The following is a 24527-nucleotide window of genomic DNA, read 5'->3' on the forward strand; positions in this document are numbered from 1 at the left end:
CGTTCTGCCTGTGAGCATGTTCTTAACTAACATATTTTTCCAGGAGATAACAATTCCATATCAATAACTTAAGCTTTGGTTATGGAATCAAACAGAAAAATGTTTTCATTTAGATTCAGGGAGCTGCCTGTTTTCCAAAATATATTTTGTTGTTATCCACAACTTGTTTGTTTCTGCACTTCTTTCCTGTTAATTTCTGGAAATAGCTACTCCTTGTTGTGTCTTCTGTAAGCCACATAAAACCACCAGGGCAAATCATGCTTTAAAACATCCCAGAGTATAATTTACCAGGGAAACTGAGATAACTGAAACTCACCTGAGAACAGGCTGAGCCCCATGCTTTCTGCCTGTTACTCTGAGCCTGCATGGCACAGAGGGAGCAAGGAAAGATTCCATGTTATGAATAGGCATGATTGCACGCTTCTGAAGCTCTGCTATTTCATTCTTTTGCATAGGTCTCAGGGGAGCCATGGCCTTTGCTCTGGCCATACGAGATACTGCTACCTACTCGCACCAAATGATGTTCTCAACAACCCTCCTCATAGTCTTTTTCACTGTGTGGATTGTCGGTGGAGGTACAACTCCCATGCTGTCATGGCTGAACATCAGGTCAGTATGCAACTGTATGCTGGGGAAAACTCCCTTTTCAGGTGGCAACTTGAGAAGCCCTACAGAACTTGTTTGATGCTTGCTAGAGGTGTTCTGGGTGTTTAGAACGCTCTCCTATATAGAGGAAGCTGTTAGTGCAGGCAGGTAAAGAAAATGCACAGTCTGCTGCTGGGATTCAGCTCCCTGATGCTCTGTGATTAGGCACCTGATCCTTGTCAGCCCTGTAGGATATGGGATAGCATTGCATGGTACAGTAGCCCCCATACTGAAAAGAAAGAAATAGCCAATTAGCCTATCTAGTACCATATTGACTTCTTGTTCTATTAGGCATTTCCCTGTCTTCTGGCTCTAGGTAATGACCCTGTTCTGTTTATCAAGTTAGATGAAGCCTTTAGTGCTATAAATGCACTTCAAACATTTATCCAAACAAACTTGATGTTACCTTACAACTGTGATAAATGGGAGCTTGCTAGATCTCCTTGGTGTGTTTTTTCTGTTTTGATGAGACCTATGAAAACTGTGAGCAGCATGAGTATAACCATTTGTCTGTAAATCTGGGCCAACACTTGGTACTTTAGGGCTGCAAGTATATTCATGTTTGAAACTACTTATCAACCGAAGTCCTAGATAATCATGAATCAAACTTTGTTAAAGACTACATATGCTTTTCATTCTGAAAAAGCTTTGGCTGTTGTTGTGGGGAGGGAAGGTAAATAGAGTGGAATTAATACAAGCACACTATACAAACACTCCAGTGCATTTTTTCATATGTAAATTGTGTGCTGTTTGGTCCTTGAAAGCTTACTTTGTCTTGCATTCTAGTTGTGCTAATCAGAATTTGTCTACCATTGTTTTTTTCCTATCCTAGCATGATACAATCTTGGGTAAAGAAAACAGTTTCAGTCTTTGGAAGAATTAACCATTCTCAAGGAGTATTGCTGTTTTTTGGAAAACTTCAGTAAACTTCTTGTGGCAATAGGTAGCAGGTGCTTTCTAGGTTGGAAAAAAAAGGGATGGATAGGATGCTCAGAAATGCCTGAGACTCCTATTACTGAAAGTAGCTAAAGCCAAAATATCTGACAGGACAATGTCAACAGCAAGTTTTGGAGTCACAGGGTGAGCTTACCAAAACTGTGTTGTCAGACTGACTGGCTGACATCCTGTCAATATGCATATGCACTTGAGCGGAGTTGAACTACTCTGTACCAAGAACATATCAGCTGTATCTGATGTCAAATGCTTCCAGCCTGAGAGGTGTTACAACAGTGATTTACAATATTTCAATTCTAACAGCACACATTGAAAATCCTGGCTTCCTTTTTCTTGTGCTACACAAATCAATTTTTGTCCTTTACAACTGTGTTTAAATGCAAGTTCCAGATGTTTGGTTAGCATACCATAAAAAGGCATTGCTTCCATGTACCCAATGCCTCTGAAGGTCATATTGCCAGTAACAGGTTATGCAGCACCTGGTCTCAAAGTCAATAAAACAATTCCAATGCAGTTGTCATTAATGAACATGAGATACACCATCATAATGTTATTTCTAAGCCCAGCCTGAGTGGTTTCCGCTCCCAAGTGAAAGCTATTTAATGACTCTAAACAAGATGCCTGGAATAGGTGCCACATGCAGCTTTCCACTAGGCACCTCTGGCAATGACGCAGATCTGTAGTCAGTAGTGATATATAAGGAACAACTGTACTTACACACCTCGGCAAGCCGAGCAGTCAGTGTCTGCGTAACCAGCGCCGTACATAATAGGCTGTCTGGAGGATGGTGTACAAAGGGCATGAGTTCTGGCATGCGCTGTGCAGGTAAGAAATCTGCCAAGATCTGCCTGCAGCCTTTCATTTGCTGAGGTGAAATTTGACCATTACCTCTGCCACAAGGCTCCTTCAGCCATCAGCAGTAGGACAGGACTGAATTCTGGCATGTCCTAGCTCCTGGCCAACTGGAGACTAGCTGAGGTGACTTGTGGTGGTGGTGGTTGTTCTTTAATACAGTCTAGCCCAGTAAACAGTCTGTGGAAGTACCTAAGAAGATGCACTTACTCCTTTAACAGGTCTAGTCAGGCTCAATAATGAGATTCCATGGGCCTGGTTCATGAGCAGTCCCTGAAGGTAGAAAAGGCCAATGCCATATCCGTTCCAGGCTTGCCTTTTGGGTAAGCTGTACTTGCAAAAATCATTACCGTGGCCAACAAGGCAGAAAAGCTGGAAGCACTGAGAAGTGCCTATGATACCCCCTCTGGAGAGCAGCTGCCAACAGTGAGCTGAACCACGGTCTTGAGCATTTAGCTGTTTTGTTTTGGAAGACCGACGCATGCTTGCTAGTAAGTAGGAATTTTTACTGTCACTTGCTTGGCATAGTTGACAGAAACCAAACGTTTAGCATCCCCATTAAGAGAAGGATATCATGTGGAAAAGGGAACTCTACAGAAGTATTTTAGAGAGCTGTTTGGGTCTGCATGTGGCTGCCTTGATGGGCACTGCTGTGTTGGTCAGTGAGGCTGCACTTTTTAGGGGGAATTCAGATTTGTACCAGGAGGTGGCAGCCGTGTGCAGCTGATGAGTTGGAAACTTCTTTCTGGTAAAGTACAGGCTGTTGAGACAAAACCCTTTCTGCAGGAAATCAAGAAGACCTGTCTGACCTTACAGAGGGAAGACAGAGACAGATTAGTTTCCAGCTGAATTTTAGAAGTGTGCTGCTTTCCTCCATTCCCTGCCATGCAGTGGAGGAGGTAGGCAGGAGGAGATGAAGATGCTCTACTGTATCAATGCCTCACGCAGCTGCGGTGCATGCTGCTGACACAGCACTTTATTTGGATGCTTTCTGAGCCCTGGCACTTACCCATTAGATTGCACCGCAAGAGGCTGGAAATAAGTACTGCTTCTGTATAGCTTCATTTAGCAGAAGGGAGAATAAAAGATAGAAGGCTGGTTGTTTCCTAGAGTAAGTAAACCAAGGGAAATAGGAAACTAATGCCATTTGTGTGTTGGACTTAAACGTTAGGATTTGTGTGGACTCTTACAAGCCCAGCTCTCATGTGAAGTTCACAGCAGTTACTGGGGAGCTAAGGAAGGCATAAACAGGAAGGGATCTTATTTGAGGTTAGCCCGCACAATGTAAGTAGAACAGTACCAGAGAGCTGACTCCAGCCAAGACGTTCAGCCTGGCTTGGTACTACTACACCCATAGCGTGCACACATGGGGCAGTGCCTATGCAAGGATCCAGAATCGCTTTGCTGCGGCTCAGAGGCTAAGGCAAGTGCCTGTTAATTGAATGATGATTGTATGCATGCTTGGTTCTTCTGGTCATCCCTTCTCACCCATGATGTGAAATATTTCAAATGAAAAGTAGGTTAGGGAGGGGGAGGCTAACATGAAGAATAAGTGTTGATAAAGTACAAAACAGCATAAGGAGGAAAATAGGCAAAAATGCTCTGTTCCTCACCATGCTCTGTTCTGAATGTCTTGCTCAGAAGATTGGGTATGTTTAAGAATAGGGTGTGTTACCAGTGTCCAGTGGTCAGGATTAAAATGTACAACCAAGCAAAGGACCTACAGTTTGCAGTGGAGACTTAGTTTGAGTTTACTGCTTAACTGGTTGGGAAAGTGGCACCATGGCATCAAAATCCAAGCAAAAAGAACGGGATCTTCAGATGCTGTTGGTTTCTGCCACTTAATGCTAAGCAAGCTTAAAAGTTAACACCAGAAACTAGCATTAAAGCCATGATGTCATATATTTGCACTTGTTGGCTGTCTTGGCTGTGAAACATTCATGTATGTGAATCATAAATGGTAATGTTTTTTCAGCACTAGATTTGCTTTTTTTTGTAGAAATTAAAGCATTACTTGAATTTTAAAAATGAAAGTGTCTTCCTTTGAGACTAAAATGATGAAACAATTTCCTGCATGAAGCTGTAATGCTTTCAGCAAATTAGCCCTATAAATCAAAACTACTGGCAAAGTTCCTCTTCTGAAAAGTAGCTGACTTGTTGTTTCATTTATTTGTCACAGGAAGGAAGGAAAAAAAAAAAAGAGAGCTTCTAGCATTTGTATTGAAAAATATTTGCCACTTTTCAGTAGGATTTGACCTGGTTCTTTTCATTTTGAATCAAGCAGCAGGTAAATTAATGCCTGCTTCTCCATCATAAGCTGCTTCAAATGTTTGTATATTTTAATGAAGTAATTTCAATTATACTAATCAGTCTTTGTAAATCTTAAACATGAGAATTATATCTTTTGATTTAATATAATTTTGTTATCTTTCTAGAGAAAAGTTAAAGGTTGGCTGGATGATGATAACTTAAATTTTTATCGCCTTCTATATGACTTCGCAATTATATTCTTCTTAGCTTTTTATCTAGTGTTTTGTTTTTTTTCCTCATCAAGCAAACTGAAAAAAAATCTGGAAATACTAACTCTCATATAGGTAGATAGTTCACATAGCAGCTCTCTGGGGTGGTGGTAAAACAGCTTGATGTCAGTCTCAGGTTATATTATATTAAATCATCCAGGGTGGTCCAGCTATTAGTTGCTGGGTAAAATGTGCGTTTCTTAAATACCATGCCTCCGTGTGCTGCAATGACAAGGAGTGCTGATGCCAGAATCCAACCTTGTTATATCCGGGGCTGGTGTGGGGAATGTTTGATCAGAGGTCATATTCTTCTCCTTTGCTGCCTGTTTCTATTTTTCTGCGATTTAGATCTTTCATTTGGTTTATCATTTTCTAAGCCTGACTTCTAGCTGCTTTCTTCTGCCCACGCAGCAGGCATTGTGCCTTTCCCTCCATTGTGGGCTTTTTTATTTTGCCATATCTTTCTGTGCTGTTTTCTCCAGTCTTCATGTTTGGTTTCTCCTCTTCTCTTGCCTCCAACCTCTGGTTTGTTTTCATCAGTCACGAATCTCTTAATGGAGGTGCAGGACAGCCTTCAGATCTCCACCCTTGCTGAACTGGTACTCTGGGCTATCTACTTGGTAGGAGAGGGATTGCTTCCTCTTTTGGATGTCTGGGTGTAAGCATGGGAGATGCTTTCTTATATCTGTTCTTGTGCTCTTAAACATGGCAATTCCTTATAGAGAGAGTGAGTATGGGAAAGACCCCCAGGAGCTGGGTTGATGTATTTAGAGCAAATGGGGTGTTAGGGGTTTATCTGCAAATCTCTGACAAGCCTCTGTGGGCAGTTTCAGGAGCCATTATCTTGCTTAGGTCAAGTAAAGGAATCCCTGAAGGTACCCTAAAAACAACCTCTGTAGTAGCTTACCTAGTTCTAGGGTTTTTTAGTGATCAGTGCTTTTATATTTTTTTTAATACTGGGGTGGGAATTCCCTTCTTCCTCAGCCACCTTCTGAGAAACAGTTGAACTCTTCCAAAATAGCTAAAATTTTCCAAAAATGCTGTACTCATTATAGACATCTGGGAAAACTTCAGTATATTAGCTTGGCAAAGACACAACAAAGAGAAAAGTCATAAAGGGAAGCTATTGGACAGTTTTCATTTTAGTTTTTGCTACATGTACAGAGCTTTCTCAGCGCTGACCTTTCGAAGCAGAGTGTTCTGACCTGTAGTATACGTTGGCATGAGAGCGAGCTATTGAACTAACAGTCCAAAAAATAAATCTATCTGAAGTCCACTACTTGCCTCAGCCTTAAAGTATTAGATTAGTGCATGTTCTTTGTAGTACAAGCTATTGCCTTAAATATTTGATTCTTAAACATGTAAGCTTGCAATCAGGAAGCATACTTGTTCTTTGTAAAGTGAAGCTGCTGTGGATTTGTGGTAATCTAGGCTTTTATTTCATATGGGCAGTGTATAATTCACGTAGCATACCTTAATGGAGAAATGGGGAGGGGGAGGGAACACAAACTAAGGAATTTACACTGAAAGTACTAGAAACTAAGCATGCTTTCACTTGTTTTTAAGTACAGTAGAAAAAGGCAAAGTTAGCAGTAAAAACAGTGTCTGAAGTATTATGTTGAAGGTTGCTAGTTAACTGTTAATTAAACCAATTGAGTGATTTATGTATGTATTAGCAGTTGTATTTGACTCTGAAACTAGGAAGTGATGATAGCCTCTTTCATATATACATAGTTTTCAATCTTGACTTTATTTTATGACTTTCTTTTAGAAAATGCACAGGTCTGAGGCACTGGGAGCATGTCTTCGGGTTCTGCCTACACGTAGCAGTTCTCTTAAGAGCTGTTGAATATAACTTATACAAGAGTGGTAGCCTGTCATGAATGTAGGTGTCTTTTCTAGCCTGAATCTGAACAAATGAAGAATGTTATTTGACATCTCCGTCACTAAGGGCTGCTTTTGTTAATTTCTATGATTTTTGTCACTTTGTCATTGTTCTGCCATTCTTGTTCTTGTATGTCTTGTCTTTTTTGGTTGGGTAGGTTTTTTTTGTTTTGTTTTTGCTAGGCAGCTTTGTAAAGCTACCATCTCATGAGCGTTTTGTTACTCACATTCCGTTCTTGTGCTGTACCAGAGTTGGTGACCGTGTTCCATCGGTGGAAGAGATGAGTGAAAGCCGCTGGCTGTATTTCAGGTGACACTGAGCTGCTTTCCCTGATACCGAACTAACCTGGTGCTTGGCTTTCTTCATCTTTATAACACTGTGCTCTTTTTCTGTTCTATGGCATGCCACTGCTGCATCTCCTCTTTTGCAGTGCCGTAGATACTCCTCACTTCTGAATTAGTTCTCGTCTTGTGAGCTGGGAGAGTGTGGATCATTCATTGTCTTCAGCTTAAAGACAAAACCAACAAAACAAAAAATACCTTTAACTCTTGTGTATGGGTAAAAAATGAAGCAAAACTAGTGTCTCTGGCCTGTGAGGACTTGAAAGCTGAGAAGTTATGGATGTGATCCTTAATCACGCAGATGGTCTTAGGCACTCCATGGAATTGTCATACAGCTGTTCAGGTGAGAAGGACTTCTGTGGACGATTTAGCCCAGCCTCCTTGGGATCTATTTTTAAAAGCAAGGGTTGACAGAATGCTTTGTAGGAAGATGCTAGTAAGGGTGGAGAACACACAGAATGCTAGACTTCTCCAGCTGGTGGCTTCTAGAACTGTTACAGACAAATAACCCACACTCTACCTCCCCCCTCGCCCTGCTGGCCACGCTGCTTTTGATGCAGCCCAGGATACGTTTGGCTTTCTGGCCTGCAAGCGCACACTGCTGGCTCATGTTGAGCTTCTCATCTACCAGTATCCCCCAGGTCCTTCTCCTCAGAGCTGCTCTCAGTCATTCTCTGCCCAGCCTCCATTTGTGCTTGGGATTGCCCTGGCCCAGGTGCAGGACCTTGCACTTGGACTTGTAGAACTTCATCAGGTTCGCACAGGCCCACCTCTCAAGCCTGCCCAGGTCCCTCTGGATGGCATCCCTTCCCTCCAGCGTGTTGACTGCACCACACAGCTCGGTGTCACTGGCAACCTTGCTGAGGGTGCACTCAGTCCCACTGCCCATGTCACTGACAAAGATGTTAAGCAGTGCTGGTCCAGGGGACTCTGTTAGAAACTGGGGGGGTGCAGGGCCTACAGAAACCATGCTTGTCATTAGAGCTGGGTGTATGTACCTTGAAACTTGATTAGGCAGACTTGTTATGAATAATAAATGTTTTCTATCCACTTCACTCTAGTACAGCAGATAAAATATACTCTACACTGGTTGAAAGATAGATTACTATTTTGAATTCCCACATCTACTTTTTGTATTTGGTGTTAAACTGAACTGAGGGATAAGCTTTGAAACAATAAAATAAAAAAAAAAGGTGGCTTAAAGAAAAGGAATTCATTAGAAACACTCAAATATAAATTACACTGAAGAATAACTTCGGAAAATGTTAAAAATGTGAGTCTGTGTATTTGCATTATTTCAGTGTTGAAAGAAACTTATGTAGTAAGAACTTGTCTTATTTTTATTTCTTGAAAGCTGAAACGTTTTAATATAGAACAGTGTTTTCTTATTCAGGAAGTCAGTGAACCTGGCCTGTAATGTACTATGACTTTTTCACTGACCAGTATGGTCGTCCTGCTCTGGTCCCCTAAGCCCCATTCCACTGCCCTGGGGAAGTTAAAAAGTCTGCAAAATCAAACGCACAACCTTATCAAATAAAACCTGAGATGTTCTGAATTGTTTGTTTTTGTACAATGTAAAGTGAATGCGTAGCATAGGGAGTTAAAACTATTTTGGATGTTTGAGATATGTTTGTCTTCTGGAACAAGTTTCGTGAACTCACCATTTATATTGCCAGTCACAAGGCTAAGTCGAGCATGGTGGATGTTTGTAGTGCATTGAGCCTCCCTGATGTGTAGTTGGAGTGAGAAATGCCACAAATCTTTTATTGTTTTTATTTATGAAGGAATGTGCAATCTTGTATATGGCCATATTGGGCCTGTTTCCTGATGTTGCTTGTCAACTTTGAGTGAAGCCTCATCAGATAACTGATTTGTCTGTCTGTAGAAAATCCTTCTTATCTCTTCACTGCTTAGCAGTAGCCTAAGCAGTAATGTGTAAGCCCTTGTAACCTTTCCAAGCTCTTGTGTGTGGCATTTCATTCTGGCATGTGTTACAATCCAGTACTCAATCTATCTGACCAGTACTCCCATCTGTCTACTGTTAAATTTGCAAAGCTTTTTAGTCTCTGTGGCTGGTCAGTGCCAATGAAATCCCAGGCCAAATGTGCCTAAGGGTTAAGATGGTTCTCTCTGTTTCTTTGCTATGAAAGGAAAAACAAAGGGATGAAGAAAGAAAAGACAGGAAAAATCAAAGCAGAGGAGTTGGATTAGCAGTAGCTAGTCAGCACTAGTTCAATGTGAGGATGCTGCAGGCTGTCTTAGAGCGACCTCCTGGATTTTCTCTGAACTACATTAAGTTCTGTGAAGCCTTGAGTCCACAAGGATGATTTAAACATTGAGTTCAATGCCTACTTTTTTTTTTTAATTTCCTCTCAAAGTTCTGCCCTGTATGCTGTTTAATGGTGTTCCTTTTAGTTTAATCAATGCAATCTTCTGTGTCTGATGGTAAGTCATGTGTGGATCGCTGTTTGCCTTACACAAGCATGCATCCCCTGGATACACAAATGATATGGTCTTACCTGCAATGTTCTGTTGGTTTCTGGTTATCCTGTCTCAGAAGGGAGGTTGCATAGACACTGTGGCTAGAAATAGCTGACACAGTCTAAGTAAAAATAAATGACACTAGACCAGCTCTGTCCCTTCCTGGTGGGGGGTGAATAAATGTGAGCTGTTTCAGGCAATGTTTTTTAGTTCATGCATTTTTCTACACAACAAATGCAACAGTTTGACACTGACAATCTTGCCTTACACATGAGGTTGTACTTCACTGCAGAACTTAAACCACCAGAGATTGAGACATGAATGGGATTTGAGGCTAGACAAGTCTAATCTTAACGGATCAGAAAACATAAACATAATTAAAAGGGTCAGATTAAATACCTGTCTAGGGTAGGAGGGCTATGTGAAAGGATGGTCCAGTAGTAAGATGCCTGCTACCTATGCAAAAGAGAGTAGTCATCCACCATCTTACTATAATGACCCTTCCTCAGATGAGAGGCTGCAGTAGACAGACCGCCTGCTAATGCATTGTGACTGTTTTGTGTAAGGTGAACAAAATTTGCAGGAACTAACGGTACAAACCTTCATAAAGTATTTTTGTTGCTTTGCACTGTCAGTGCCTTAAAATGGTGCGTGTGTATGGGTTTTGTTTCTGTTTTCTTAATAGTATATTAGCTGTGAGATAGGCCTGAGAGTAGCTCAAAGTTATTTGCCATGTCAAATATTTAGGCTGGACTTATCCTTAGTCTCTGGTTTCCTGCTGCTGGACATGAGGAATCTTCACTGAAGAGGACGTCACCTACAATTCACCTGTTTAGGCCAAAAATAGTATTTGCCAGTGTCTTAAAAGAGTTGGCAACAAAGGTAAGCAGTTAAAGCTGATGCTGAGGTAGAGTTAAAGCTGTTATCTGCAGGTAGTAGTTGCTGCTTAAGTGAAAAAGCATCCTGTTTGTTCCTATGTAACCGCACGGGAATAATGGACAGCTCTTCCTCAAACTATTCTTATCTCTCTGAATGCAGCTTTGCTGGATGCTTAAAGTGCTTTTAAAATGCATTCTGCCAAACTTACAGCATTTGCAATCCTCAGTAACACCACTTGCTTTGTTTTCCTGATGTTTCTGTAGGGTTGGGGTTGACCCAGATCAGGATCCTCCACCTACTAATGACAGCTTTCAAGTCTTACAAGGAGTAAGTAATTACATAACTTCTCTATTAGGCTGATCTTATTTTATAACGTAGGATGGTAAAGAACTGCAGAAGCTACATGCGTGCATGGGTGAAAGCTTTCTCTCTTAGCTGGCAAATCGATAATGCATTTTACTTCATAGTGTTCAAGTAACACCCACCAAAAACATTGTGTTGTTGGGTATAACACTGCAGCGTCGCTCTGCATTTCAAATTTTGGCATGTGTATATGTAAATATAAGGCATCAAAACTCTTCCCAAAGCTACTAACACAACCTATAACAATGTGCTTTCCTCTTCCCTCACCCACCGCCCAACATGCTTACTTTTAACATTCTACAACACGAATGGTCCTCCCTTAGACTGACACACAGATAATCGTCGTCGTTTTTGTCCAGTAGTTGATAGCAAATTTTGGCCTTTGGACTTGATTTGAATCAAAGATTGTTTGCTAATCAGACTTCAACTCCTGTATGCCATATTACAGCCCGGTTGGATCTTGACTCAACTACCTACCCTTGAGGCAGAAGGAGTATTGGAAAACTATCATCTTCAACAAACTTGCTGTGAATCTCCAGCGCAGTGTTCTATGAATCAGTAACAGTCTGAGTTGCTTTTTTTTTTCCATGCAATATGTTATGTGCAAACAAGATTACTGAAAGAATGTTGTCTGTACCAGAAACTTTGGTTTTCCTCATCTGTAAATTGAGTGAATTCACAGGAGGAGTGAAAGGTCTGGAAAGAAAACATTTCCTGAGGTTTAACTGGGAGCTTCCTCTGTGCAAGGACATCTTCATCACAGGTTCCTCTGTTCAGACCTTAGTTTACACTCTCCCAGACAGTGTACTGCTTGACAGTAATCGTTCAGTAGCGTGACTGATTAGTTATGTAGGAATCTGCTAGAGGAAAGTGAGGTTGAATGGCAGGAAATAAGATGACTGAAGCCAGAGGATGAACAGAGCACAAGCATGTGAGCTTTGCCGTGTAAACCCCAAGTTGTATGATGCTGGTGGTCAGGCTGGCTGTTACTCCGTTTGGGATCATCTTTATTAGTGGTCTCCTGCCTTGTGTAGGTGTGGTGGTTTTCTTGTTGTTCTTCTTTTCCTGTTTGTGACGGGTTCTGCAGATGCCTACCTGCTCAGGAAGCATTTATTTCATTGCAGAAACTGAATTAGGCATCTCTGTGTTCTTTGTAGAAGCCTGGGTCCAGCACATAATAGATTCCTGTAGATATTGTATCTATTCTATAGATTGTGTGTCTATCTGGAAGCAACCAGAAGGCCAGGCTTCAGAACACCATCTACAATGAAGGCCACAGTTATGGCATAAAACCAAGGTTAGGAAGTGGTATCAGGGTAAGATGACTTTCAGACTGAGCTTGTCAGTATTTGAGAAATTGTTTTAACAGGAAATAGCCACAGCCAGAACATGAGTATTCTGTTCTCATTCAGTGTCGGGGTGGAAATAACTTGTTTGTTTTTTTCCCATGTAAACATAAAGCACTTACCCATTTGTTTCCCTCTTTAGCTGTGTATTACATTCCTACTGGAATCCATTAGTCAGTTCCCTTTGGATTCCTCTGTCTTTCACAAAGCCAAGACTGGCTGCAAGTCACAGTTAAAGAAAATACATTGTTTGGGATGGGGCAGGGGGAAAAATGAATGTGTACTATGGTTTAACTCTTGGTGAACCATATCATAGGGTTTTTTTGCAGATGGGAAGTACGCAGGGCAATTCTATCAAAACTGCTGGAAAAGAACACTGCTGGAAGATGATTCACGCAAGGCGTTTTCGCATCATCTGTTTTCCTGGGTTTAACTTTGGTCTCTGTCCAAGAAAAAAAAAAGTAACAAAAGTGTGTTTAAAAAAAAAAAAAAAAGAAAACCACAAATGCAGCTGCAGACCAGCTGGTGTGATGACATGCAGCACAGCTAGTGAAGGGACTATATTTAACTGTTAGCACTTCTGAGGGCTGCTGTGATCTAGCACTTAGGAAATTTGCATAACCTTCCTCAATTGTGATTTTTATGTGGATTCCCTGTTAAGCATATTTCTTATAAGCCTGATGTGTTTAATCAGGTTTGCAAAAATTTATCAGGTATAGTAAATTCTCTTGTTCTTTCAAGGATGTAGTAGGCTTAAGGGAAAACATAAAATACTGCTAGAGTTAAGGAAGCCAGCTGAGTAATGAAAATGAATCAGTCTGGACTGTCTCAGTTCATTTATTTGACAGGGTGGGGGACAGGATATCAGTGAGGCTTATTTCTCAGTTTTGAACTTCTTTCCTTATCATGTAGTCAGGGCAGTAATAGGTAAACTTTAAGGCTTAAGGTAACTTGGTGGCAGGGAGTTTATTAAGGTAACTTGAGGATAATGAAGAGAGCCTGCTTGTTCTCTGCACAGTCATTTCTGGTCTTTCTAAGGAAAGTAACATCAGTATAAGTCTCTAAATAGTTTTCTCCTGCAGTCTCTGTACAGTACTGAAGTCATTTGGCTTTGCATAGGCCATTATAATGTGAATGACTGGAATGTATGACTTCTTTTTTTCTTCCCTCCCCATAATAATGAATATGCTTTTATCTTATTTTTAGGATGGCCCAGATTCTGAAAGAAGGAACAGAACGAAGCAGGAAAGTGCTTGGCTTTTCAGGCTATGGTATAGCTTTGACCATAAGTATCCTTCTGAAAACACAGCTTCACTTCAAGACGTGAAATATTCAGACTTTTTTTCTTGCCATATACCCATATGCAGCTTTAAGCACTTGCGAGAGTCAGGCGTGATAAAGATCAAGTATTTGACAAGGCACAACTGAAACTTCACCTCGCTGACTCAGAAAACGGACGTTTCCATTTCATGCACGGTATCTCACATTTGCCAGATGACCAGAAAAAAAAAAGTCAGTCCTGTGAGCTGAGGTTTTGCTTAACAGTAAGACAGACAATTAACTATTCCAATGAGTATGAACGTAGAGCGTGTCTTTTTGTGTCTATATAGTACTGTACAACCTTTCTGAAGCTGTTTATGCTGTTTAGATAGCCTTGGTTGAACTTCATAATAATTTTTATGTACCTGTCCCATCCTTCATGCTTGAGTTTGTTGGCTTTTTCTTTTTTTAAACTAGTTAGTGTATTCCTAATCAATATATTGTACAGGTGTCCCTCCTCAATGTTTTATATTCACTTAGTAGAAAATGGGAAAGCTAAAAATGGGAAAGCTAATCTTGTGGCCATGCCAAGTCACTTTTAACTAAAAACTTAGACATTTCAGTATTTGATTCCTGGTAATTTGTGGGATATTAAAGATACCTAAATACCTGTGACAGGGCCTTAATCTTATTGCAGCTTGCACCTGAGAAATTAATAAATGGCCTGAGAACTTGTCCATTGGTGGTTGACATGTTGCTGGCCTGGTTGGAGCACATTTGTTTCCTTCCTTGCTTTGTACATCAAGATCAACCATTCATGGAAACCAAGGTATAGTGTTGGAAGCATTTGGATCCAACTAGCACTTCCCTATTCAGGATAAAATCTGTGACTGATGCTTTCAGATGATGCAGTAGTGGGACAAAGCCCAGAAGGGTGTGTGCGCGCTAGTTTAAATATTCATAACTGTTAATGATTTAAAGTAAACAGTTTAAATGTAGTGACTGGTGTCCAAGTGCATCAAGGTCATTTTTTGTTCAAATACCATATTCGTATTTTAAAAACAACCAACCAAACAAAAAGACTTGTGTGGTGAGAGCGGGACGTGGCTGTGACTGACTGCCTTCCGCCCACCCCCCAAGGAAGCAGAAGCAGAGCTGTCCTCTTCCCCTGCCTTTACAAAGGGGATGTGCCCTATGAATAACAGGAGTAGTTGGCAATGCTGACTTCCCTTCAGCTGACACCAGCACAAGTGCAGTCCCCAACAGCCCCAGCAAGGGGGGAGAAGAGAGGGGGGGAGTGCTAAGTGGAAATTACAGCTTAATGAGCTGTTTCACAGAACTTTTATTTAAAGGATGCTGGTAATGCACTTGCTTTTTCAGTAGCAACTAGCAATCTTTAGTGAAGCTTTCTGTGAAGTTTATGCTGAGGAAACTGACGTGCAGAGGCAGAGCTGTCGTACTGTATCTTAAGTTAAATTCTGCTACTTCTCTTGTAAGGAAGCATTCAGATAAACATCTGCTGGGCGGGTTTTAGTTGCACCTAGAGGATGATCTGCAGAGTTGTCACCTCTATATTTACATCTAAATATCAAAATATTTTTTGCTGATGCATTCACTTGTTTTTTGAGTAGAAAGGTAGTTTGTCTCAAAAATCACTCTTCGCAGGAATGAAATTTAACTTGAAAAAGATCTAAGATGCATTAGGCAGTGTGCTCTAATGCTGGCTATTTTCTGCAGAGCACGGTGTGGAGGAGTAACTGGGAACTTCATTCCTGTGGAATGTGGAGTTCATTCAATGTCATTGGCTTTTCTCTGGGTGCAGCCCCAATTGTTAAATGTGAGAGAAACAACAACTCAGATGAAGTACCAGGTGTCTTTTAGTGGGCTTGCTTTTTTTATGATTGATTTGCTACTTGCCTGTCTGCCACAGGGAAACACTTAGGCAGGTAGGTTAGTGTAAGGGCTGGGGGGAGAGTTTTTCTTTCCAGGACTGGATGTAGCCACACTGTTAGCAGAGGAGGTAAGGAGGAAATATAACCCTGCAGTGGCATCATCACACCACTATGTGCTCAAGTCAATGCACTATGCCAGGCTTTGCCAAAGAGGAGGGATACTCCTTGGCTAAAACTACTTTTTTTTTTAATTCTCCTCACCTTCCCTAAACCTGCATCTGTTGAGTTAGAATGAGGGAAACTATTAATTCACACATGGACTTGATTCTCTCTGTGTATAAAGGCTTAAAGTAGCTAGAATACCTGTATCATGTTTGCATTTAAAATAAGCAGACTCACTTAAAAAAAAAAAAAAACAAACAAAAAAAACCACTTTTGTTTCTGATTTCAGACAACGTTTGGACATCTTAGCACTCTCCCCGAGCTCTGTTCTTGAGCCAGGCAGGATTAGCATGCTGCTCTGTAGCAGGGACACCTTTTTTGACTCATGAGTAAATTTTTTTGACTCCTCAGTCATATCATCAGTCTAGAGTAATAGTGTGAACAAACATGGATTTGTTTGGAAGATTCCAGGTCTACTCCTGATCTATGGTTGCATCTGTGGCTCACTGACCAGCTAGTAGTGGACCAGTTCAGGTGACTGTAGTGTGCATGCAACATCCTCAAAACAGTATTTCATCATTGGCGTGTGTTAAGCCACATAGGTATGCCACCTTGTTATCTCTAGCTTGCAACCTCAACACTGTGCTCCCACCTGCAGAGCAGAAATACCCTTGGACCTAATAAAATTAAAGCACTTGTACCTCTGCTTGCTTCTCCTGACTTCAGCAAGCCCAAAAGCTTGAAGTGTTGCAACTACATGAAACTACAATAAGGGAGTTAGCTAGTTCCCCTTGCAGAAAACGTGGGTAAAGAAGCTGCCCTAAAAAGGATCAAGGGAACATTGGGGTGGGGGAAGGGAGATGTTTTTAATTTATTTGTTTATAAATGCAGATTTTTCAATGGATGTTACACGCAGTTATTGAGCAACACACAGATCAAAGGCAGAACCGTATTTATGTACAACTGTCTTTTTATTTTAAATAGTGGTTTTCAATTGCTGTTCTGTTTTCCTTAACTACTTAAGTTATTTAAAGCCAATTCTCACTCACAGTGGCCCTCCATTAACCACAACTCTACCCAGCTGGTGTGGCCTCATAGCCCGCTGCCTGACGAGTCCCCAGGTTTATGATGTAAGTAGAGTAACTCAATACTTTTTTTTATGTATTTATCTTCACCAAAGCATTCTTTTAAGAAAAGATGGTATGATTTACTTATTGTATGTAAGTGCTGGTAAGTGATCGTAGTAAATTGCTTCCAAATATTATGTCTGTTCTTAACACTTTTAGACAAGATTGTTTTCTTGTTACTGCTAGGCTAGTATTGAGGTCTACTTCAGAAAAGACACTGACATGTTTACCCATGCCAGAAAGAAATCTGGTAGAATGTCCCTTCGTTGTTTCCACAGTGAAATTTAAGATCACATTTCAGAAACTGTTGATCAGTTGCTTATCTCAGTCTAGCAGGGCAGTATACTACTTTTGCAGCCACGTCTTGCAATAATTAATGCTTCGTTCTCCTGTTACTCTTGCAGGATCCTGATACATGTGATACATGTCATTCCTATCTGTAAAGTGCTTCTTAAATCTACAACTTTTTATGAACTGCTTGTAAACAAAATCTTAGTACTGTGTGATCATTTCAGTTTGCAGGTTCTCCAGAATGGTAACATCTTTGTTATGTTCAAGTAGCACAGCCAGTTCTCTATTAATTTTGGACCAGACTTCTATTTTTCCCCCAGAAACTTAAAAATTCCACGTGCAACTTTGATATATTTCCCTGCATTTCTTTTTGTATTATTAGAATCTTACTTTTATCTGACAGTAAAACTTCAAAGAAATTTTCCTCTTCCACTGCTTATTTAGAGCTATTAGTAATGCAAGAAATTGGCCTTGTTCCCATCTTTGCAATGCCATTGGAGATCTTAAAACAGATCTAGGCTGGAAAGCATCCATCAGAGCAATTAGCCTACTTGTGTGTTGCACATGTGGCTATCTGTGTATGATCTTATAAGATTACTTTTCCAGTAACAGAGGATCTAACCAGAATGAGCATGTAGTTTTGGCTTTCGTTTTCTCTACCAATTTGGCTCTTTCTTTACTCATTATTAACGACTGCCATTAGCTACAACTGATTTATTTAATTGGATTGGTTCTGTGGCATACCTCACCATCCTGTCTTGAGGTGTTAGCTTCATCACTGCATAATTCACTACTTATGTAAAAAAATGTTAAAAGCCTGCATACTTTTTTTTTTTAAACCCATATGATGTGGAACTTTCATGTTGTAGTCTTTCTTATTGTTCCTATTTTGGTGCATTTCTACATTAGGATTAGGAATATCAATTTGAGATGCAATTTCTAGTTCCCTTTCCAGGTATCTTAACTCTGTGATTGCTTTTCATTTATTTGCATGGCTGCCCTTGCAGCCATTACCAGCTAGCATATTACTAGCTAGAACGCTAAGGAAGCTTCTTGCCTTCTGAAGTGCAGGTGAAGCAACTCAGAGCCATGTCTTTTGGGGAACGGAAACTGCTTGGAGTAGTTCTGCTTTTGTGAGGTATTTTTAGGAAAATTGCATGGTACATCTGAGAGGCTTAAAGACTGAAGACCTTGAATGTGTTTAAGGAAAAAAAAAAAGGCAATGTAGCTGGAAAACGTGTTTTGAATAGTAGAGAATCACAAGTGCACTGACTATGAGATTACAACATCTACATACTGTGGAAGAAGAAAGCATACAGGCATATGGCTTTATATACTCACATCTTTCTCTCCTGGTATTTTCTGCAGTGCATGACCACTTGGAGGGCTTTCCAATTTGTCCCAAACTAGTGTAGGCAATTTTTAATTCACTTTTGATGTGTCCTTTGAAACTTGCAGTAATTCTCTATTCTACCAACCACTTATCCCATTTGGAAGAAGGATCTATATTCTCATCTGCTCTTCCTGATGAAGCACTGCTGGGGACTTTGTTTTTGCTTGGTTGTTCAGGCGTGTCTTCTGTGTCCTACACATGTCCCCACCCACTTTTTTGAATGTTTAGCTCTTGCACCATACACAGTGTGACACTTGGTATGACAGTAGAGAGAAGTGGTTTTCTAAATATGTAAATCCAATAAAGAAACTTTGTTTGCAGTATGTCTGAGTCTTGGGGAAAGGAACTCTCAAAACTGGTGAGAACTGTTGTTTCCTCACCTCAGCCCCCTCTTCCTAGTGGATCTAGCTTTATAGCAGAAATTTAGTTTCCTTGATGGATTTGAACTCAACTGAGAACTAGAGAAACTCTAAGCAGAGCATCAGATTTAACTTGTAATATATTTTGCATGCATAGTACATGACGCTTTTACTTTGGAGCCACAAGATAAGTAACTTCTGATGCAAGTTTTGTCATTTGTGATGCCTGTGCTGTATCTGCTACCAGCAGTGGAAATAGTGCCTACCAGTGTTTTGCACATGTAGCATGCTTTGTGCTTATTTTCATACTGCCTTAAGAGGCAATAAAGACCACCATTGTGAGCAGTAACTCTAAATAAGCTCTAGCAGTGTGAACATCTCCAGCATGTGGTCATAGGCATGTGACCTCTCAAACAAATTTTACGACAAATTGGACAGAATGCTGTGAAGTCCGTGGGTTACAGTGCCCAAGTTGAAACAAGATTCAGTCTTTTGTAGAATGTTGGATTTAGGTACTTTGACATGATAGTTTTTAAGTAGTGAAGTTCAGACCTGTATTTCTTGAGCGAATTGAAGTTACTCTTAGAGAATTGTAGGGGATTGTAGGGGCCAGTTTAGGGTTATTCTTGGAAGAATTTCAAGTCTCGAGGGACCTACTTGGATACATTTCCTGTCTTTCTTGAAAGAATTGTTCATGCTGCGTGAAGCACAGTAGGTTTATTCATGCATCCTCTGTCCTTGCAAACATAGCATCAAATGCGTATACTACATGGGCTTGTTCATGTATGTTCTCCGGGGAAGCGTGTGAAATGAATTGCCCGCTGTTGGTAGTGTACTTCAGAAGTGAAACAAGTACGAGGAGCTTGCCTCACACAAAGCAATGTTTGTTCAGTACATTGAGAGAAAGCTCAGTGCTTTCTCCAGAACTGATCATGTTTATGTAAAAGTACAACCTGGGAAAACCAGAAAAGATTTAGTCAGGAATTGCCACATAGTATAAGGCTTGCGGCCCCCCTCTCTACTCAATATTTTTCTTCCAAAAGCTGTTCAGCCTTTTGGTTGGGGAAGCTCAGGTGTAATGTGTGTTCTTACTAGTTTCACATCTGGTATGCCCTTGCTGCCAGGACTTGCTCTGAAGTGGCATTGTGGAGTCAGGAGGTGACTTGGGTGCTTGCTGAACTGCTCCACATATTGCCCTGGTATTGATCGCAGCACCTCCAAGTGCGCTGTCTGCCCTCCCTTTGCTTCTCCGAGGGCAAACACCATGACAGGCAACTTGTGATACAGCTTTGCAACTACTTTAGCTTTTTAGAACATAAGTCTGCAGTCACAAACTACCCATTTTTTACTCATATTAATGTTTCTGCTTGTCATCTTAATTTGAATGTCTTCTTCAAAAATGGAATATAGAAGGATATCAGACTTTCTTAAACAGCTGGTTATTTTCTCTACCTTTTTTATTCATCTTGGTCTTATTCCCCAGACTTGCTTTTTTTTTGCAGTAGAAAGTTTATAAAGGCTGTTCTGTTCACTGTATCTGAACCTTTTAATTTTTACTTTTGTTCTCTTTAAGACAGTTCAGTAGTTTAGGTTTTTTTTTGCACTCAAAGGAAGAATCCCAAACTCTATTTGCTTTTTGAGAACAGTGCTCTTTATCACAGTAACATTATCTGTAGTAGGTGGTGATAAACTTGGATGCCACAAAGGTTCTGAGAAATTAGCATTCAGCCTAAGTAGGACTTGTCTTGTACCTGACACTGAACTGCGTCACTTACTTTTTTGTTGGTTTTGGTAAACTCCTGACACCTCTTTGAGTCCTGACTAGTTGACATTCTGTATCACCTAGAGAGTTATGCTGCTTTATTTTGAGTGGTTGTCGTTCTGAAATAAGGACAGGCAGTTTTCCCAGGAAGTTTTATTTAGCTAGGCACAGAGTTTTTCATCGCAGACAGATTAATCAAAATTGTCAGTCTCAAGCGTACTGAAATCCTGTTCTGCAATATAAGTAGGGTTTTCTGGTCAGGCTGATCTCACATAGCCTGCACCCTCCTTCCTTTCTTGTAGTGAAAGAAAATGATGTATTATGAGAATACAGTCCAGCCTACCAGGGAGAACACCAATACATGCACCTAAATTTCATTTTCTTGCTAGGCAATACGGAGCCATTCAGACAGAAAAATGCTTTCAGTTGCAAGACAGCAAGCTTATAGTACTGATAGTATTTTCTTTGAATATGAGGAAAACCCATTTTCTGACCAATTCAGCCTTTTATGAAGACCATGCTAAACAGCAGTGAAATATGGTGTAATGGCTTGCTGTTGTACTGTGCTGTGTAGGAAAACTAAATTCAAGTGTTTTATTATACTTCACTGATTTCTAGTCCTTGACAATATATTTCATCCCATCTCCATCAAAATAAATTCATAGGGTTTCATGAGCCACTTGCCTGAATGACTTTGAAAAGAGAACACTTCAGAACTAGTCACAAAATTATGAAGGAAGCATTTTCTTTTATCAGCCTTTCCTACTGCCAGGGCTCAGGAGTGTTCCTAAGAACTAGGTCAAGTAATTCTCAGTTTAGTATCAGGTAAACAGAGTAAGCAGATATTTGAAATGTGTTTAGTTCTTGAACTAAACAATTTGTCGAGGAAGCCTTGAATATAAAGAACTTGGACTTAATGAATTCTTAGCAGTTTACATGAGTCTTGCTTCTGAACTTGTCTAATTAACGAAAGATGCAACTCACTTTATCTGGAATTACTTAATTGTGCTTGGTCTCAAGTCTTTATTTTTCCTATACAGCCTTCTAAATTGTCATGCAAAAACCACCATAGACTGCTTCTCTTATACTTCTGGTAAATTTCCAGTGCTATTAAATTGCTAAATCTGTTCTTGGATTCAGCTCCCCCTCATCTATCCACAAGAGCAGTAGTTATTCAGGGAACAGTAATCTGATTTGCAAACACTGGGTTCAAGGTTATTTTTAACACCTTCTTAAAGTGGAATTTTACCTCTTGTTGCTTCTGTATTGACATGTAGGTAAACTTTCCTGTTCTGTTATCTTTCTGGCAAAGACCTAATGTTGTGCACCATACAAAGACTTTTCTCCTTTATTCCAGAATCAAGAACAGCTTAGAGAAGAGGATTCTGATTTTATTCTTAACGATGGTGACCTCACTGTGACATACGGTGACACAACAATAACTGCGAACGGTTCTTCAGGCCCCCATACAGCTACCACTAGCCTTGATGGCAGGAGAACAAAGAGTAGTTCAGAGGAGGCACTGGAACGCGACTTGGGAGCAGCAGACCATGAAGTTACAAGCAGGGGTACCCGGCTAGTTTTTCCTCTGGAAGACAATGCATGATTACTGACTCAGTAAAAACAACTTCTGCTCTGTGGATGGATCAAGGAAGACTGCAGGCCACTGTGTCACTTGAGGTGGGATGCTTATTTAAACAAGTTAATGTGTTTGAGTGGTTTTACTAAGGTCTGAAGATGTCCCCTATTTTTTACTCAAGATGCTGACAGTGGGGCTTTTCTAAATGTCTGCAAACAGACAAATGAAAACTGGTCACACTCTGCTTTTAAACCACACATTGAATCAAAGTATAATTAAGATGCTGCAGTTGTCTTGTTCAGCTGCAGCAGCTCTCTCTGAGAAGAGGTATGTGACAAAATTGTCATAGAACTGAGCTTGTCTTGGCTTAGCTTGTGAATGTGGAAGAAATACAAACAAGATGATTATGAGACAAAAAGGAACGTGTGTGTATCTGAATGTGGAGAGATCCATTGTTAACTCCTCTAGCAAGGATGAGGAATCTGGAGGTAAAATGGGACAGTATGGGACAGTAGGAGCACAGATGCGTGAATGCAGCACTGTGGCAAATCTGTTACTACAAGCTGTACTTAATGTGTTTCAGGGGAAAAAAAAAAAGGGAAAATAAGATTTCTTCACTGGACGTGTATTTAAATAGGAAGACAATGAGCTGTTTGTCCCCTTAGCTGTGGGAAACTTTACTACTACTATTAGCCTAACTTCTAGTGCCTCAGAAGAGTAACATCCAGCTTCATGTGGTCCAACACATGCCTGACCTCACACAAGCTTGGAGCCAGGCTCTTGAGCAGAAGTCACAAGGAAAAACTTTCTCTCCCTTAAAGCTATTAAAATCAGATGAAGATAGATGGAAATATGTTTGGGCTGGGGAAAACAGCTGATAAGAGGAGGAAAAATAAGGGAAAAGAAAAAGAGAGCAGTATTGAAGTTGCATGGAACTGTGAGGTTTCATATTTCTCAGAAGAATCCATAGACTCTGCTTACAGTTCCTGTGTGACAAACAGCAAACATTTAATAATAAGGACAGACAAACATTACGGGCTTTACCATTTGTGTCTATCCTAAATGAAAGGTGTTTACTGCTCTTCTTTTTTGCAGAGTAGATGTGAAACTTCAGTGGGGCATTGCACAACAACATATAAACTACAGAAGTGACAAACTGTAGTATCATCTTAAATGTGAAAAGGAAAAAAAATCTTTGCCTAGTATTTAGCCCATTTACATGTAGGCTAGCTTTAACGTATTGCTTAATGCTTTTTACTTTCAAAGTGAGGCAGTATCATTGTCTTTGCCAGTAGCTGAAAACTGTTATGCTTTGAAGAGCAGTTCAGCTGTTTAAAGCATGCTAAAATGTCATTTCTCATGTCTCGAAAGGTTTATTTTTCAAACCATTCTGTGGCCCACTAATGTGATGCAATATCAGTTTGTCTAAAAATTGTGGTTTTATCTTGCTGCCATTTCAGTTGTTCGTCATAAAATTGTGTGTGAGTAAATACCCACTCTGTTTTTCCTCAACTATTAAACTTAATGATGGGCTAACAGTGGCAACTTACTGCTACAGAGAAACATTGCAGTTGTATCGTCTAAGTCTGCTTTCTTTCACGTGTTTGCTGATGAGTGATCTACCTCCTTGTGCATCCCTCCAAGATGAAATTTTTAAAGGGCATTGATCTGTAATGACTGTCTGACATTAAAGAAAAAAGACTCGAAGAAACAAAGAAGCTTTTTTGTGGGGAAAACTGGAGGTCTGAGCTCTGTTCTTAAATGGTAAACAGTAACAAACCCTGATGAAGATCTCTGAGAAGAACAAACTCAACAAAGACAAAGATGGCAACGATCCACACTCTATTTATACTGTTCGTGGTTTGTTTTATTCTCTTTTTTCTTAAGTGCTGGCAGTATAAAAAGTAGCTTAAAAATTACAAAAACAAGAGTCTTGAGGACCCACTCTGAGTGAGGACTTGAGACTTCAACAACAGTTAATTGAGTTATCAGCGAGTTGTATGAACCAAATTGTGGTTTGAGACAGTGAAATTTATCCAAAATAAATGTACATAATACTGTAAGGCAAACCTTTACATGCAGCTTGAAGCTGAAATGTACCAAATTACTTTGACTAAAAAACAGGGGCTTATGCAGAAATCTGTTCTTTAGAAGAAAGATTGTGTACAGATTGTAAAAATAAGAAATCTAATGAAATAGATTTTTTAGGAAGGCTAAGTCTTCCGAAAGCATCAGTAAATCAACCCAGTACAGATTTATCTGTCTGTTTATAATTTCTGTGGCAAAGATAGATGGCTGAGAGTGACTTTTTACACAGGCAGAAAGTGACAAGGCAAGGGGGAAGGGCTTTAAACTAAAAAACAGTAGGTTTAGGTTAGGTATAAGGAAAAAAATCTGTACTCAGATTGTGGTGGGGAACCGGCATAGGTTGCCCAGA

At 40.2% G+C, this 24527-nt stretch overlaps 1 protein-coding gene and 1 non-coding gene across 3 annotated transcripts in view; both read left to right on the top strand.

Annotated features, from left to right (window-relative positions):
* The window catches only part of SLC9A7 (solute carrier family 9 member A7), a 66972-nt gene extending 43312 nt beyond the window's left edge, over window positions 1–23660 (top strand). Inside the window, exons 12-17 of one of the 2 annotated variants that reach the window (XM_048051152.2) lie at window positions 456–609; window positions 7105–7164; window positions 10820–10883; window positions 13472–13554; window positions 16604–16709; window positions 21869–23660. In XM_048051152.2, the coding sequence (XP_047907109.2) occupies window positions 456–609; window positions 7105–7164; window positions 10820–10883; window positions 13472–13554; window positions 16604–16709; window positions 21869–22117 (716 nt within the window). In that variant the 3' untranslated portion in view covers window positions 22118–23660. The remainder of the gene's footprint in view (window positions 1–455; window positions 610–7104; window positions 7165–10819; window positions 10884–13471; window positions 13555–16603; window positions 16710–21868) is intronic. The other variant, XM_048051154.2, reaches the window with a different exon arrangement.
* On the top strand, window positions 19789–19986 carry LOC125180540 (U2 spliceosomal RNA). The gene has a single exon (XR_007159155.2). It is a non-coding gene; the product is annotated as a U2 spliceosomal RNA (small nuclear RNA).
* Window positions 23661–24527: the final 867 nt, after the last annotated feature.

This window comes from Anser cygnoides, chromosome 1, assembly GCF_040182565.1.
Source record: "Anser cygnoides isolate HZ-2024a breed goose chromosome 1, Taihu_goose_T2T_genome, whole genome shotgun sequence".
In the NCBI taxonomy this organism is placed as follows: Eukaryota; Metazoa; Chordata; class Aves; order Anseriformes; family Anatidae; genus Anser; species Anser cygnoides.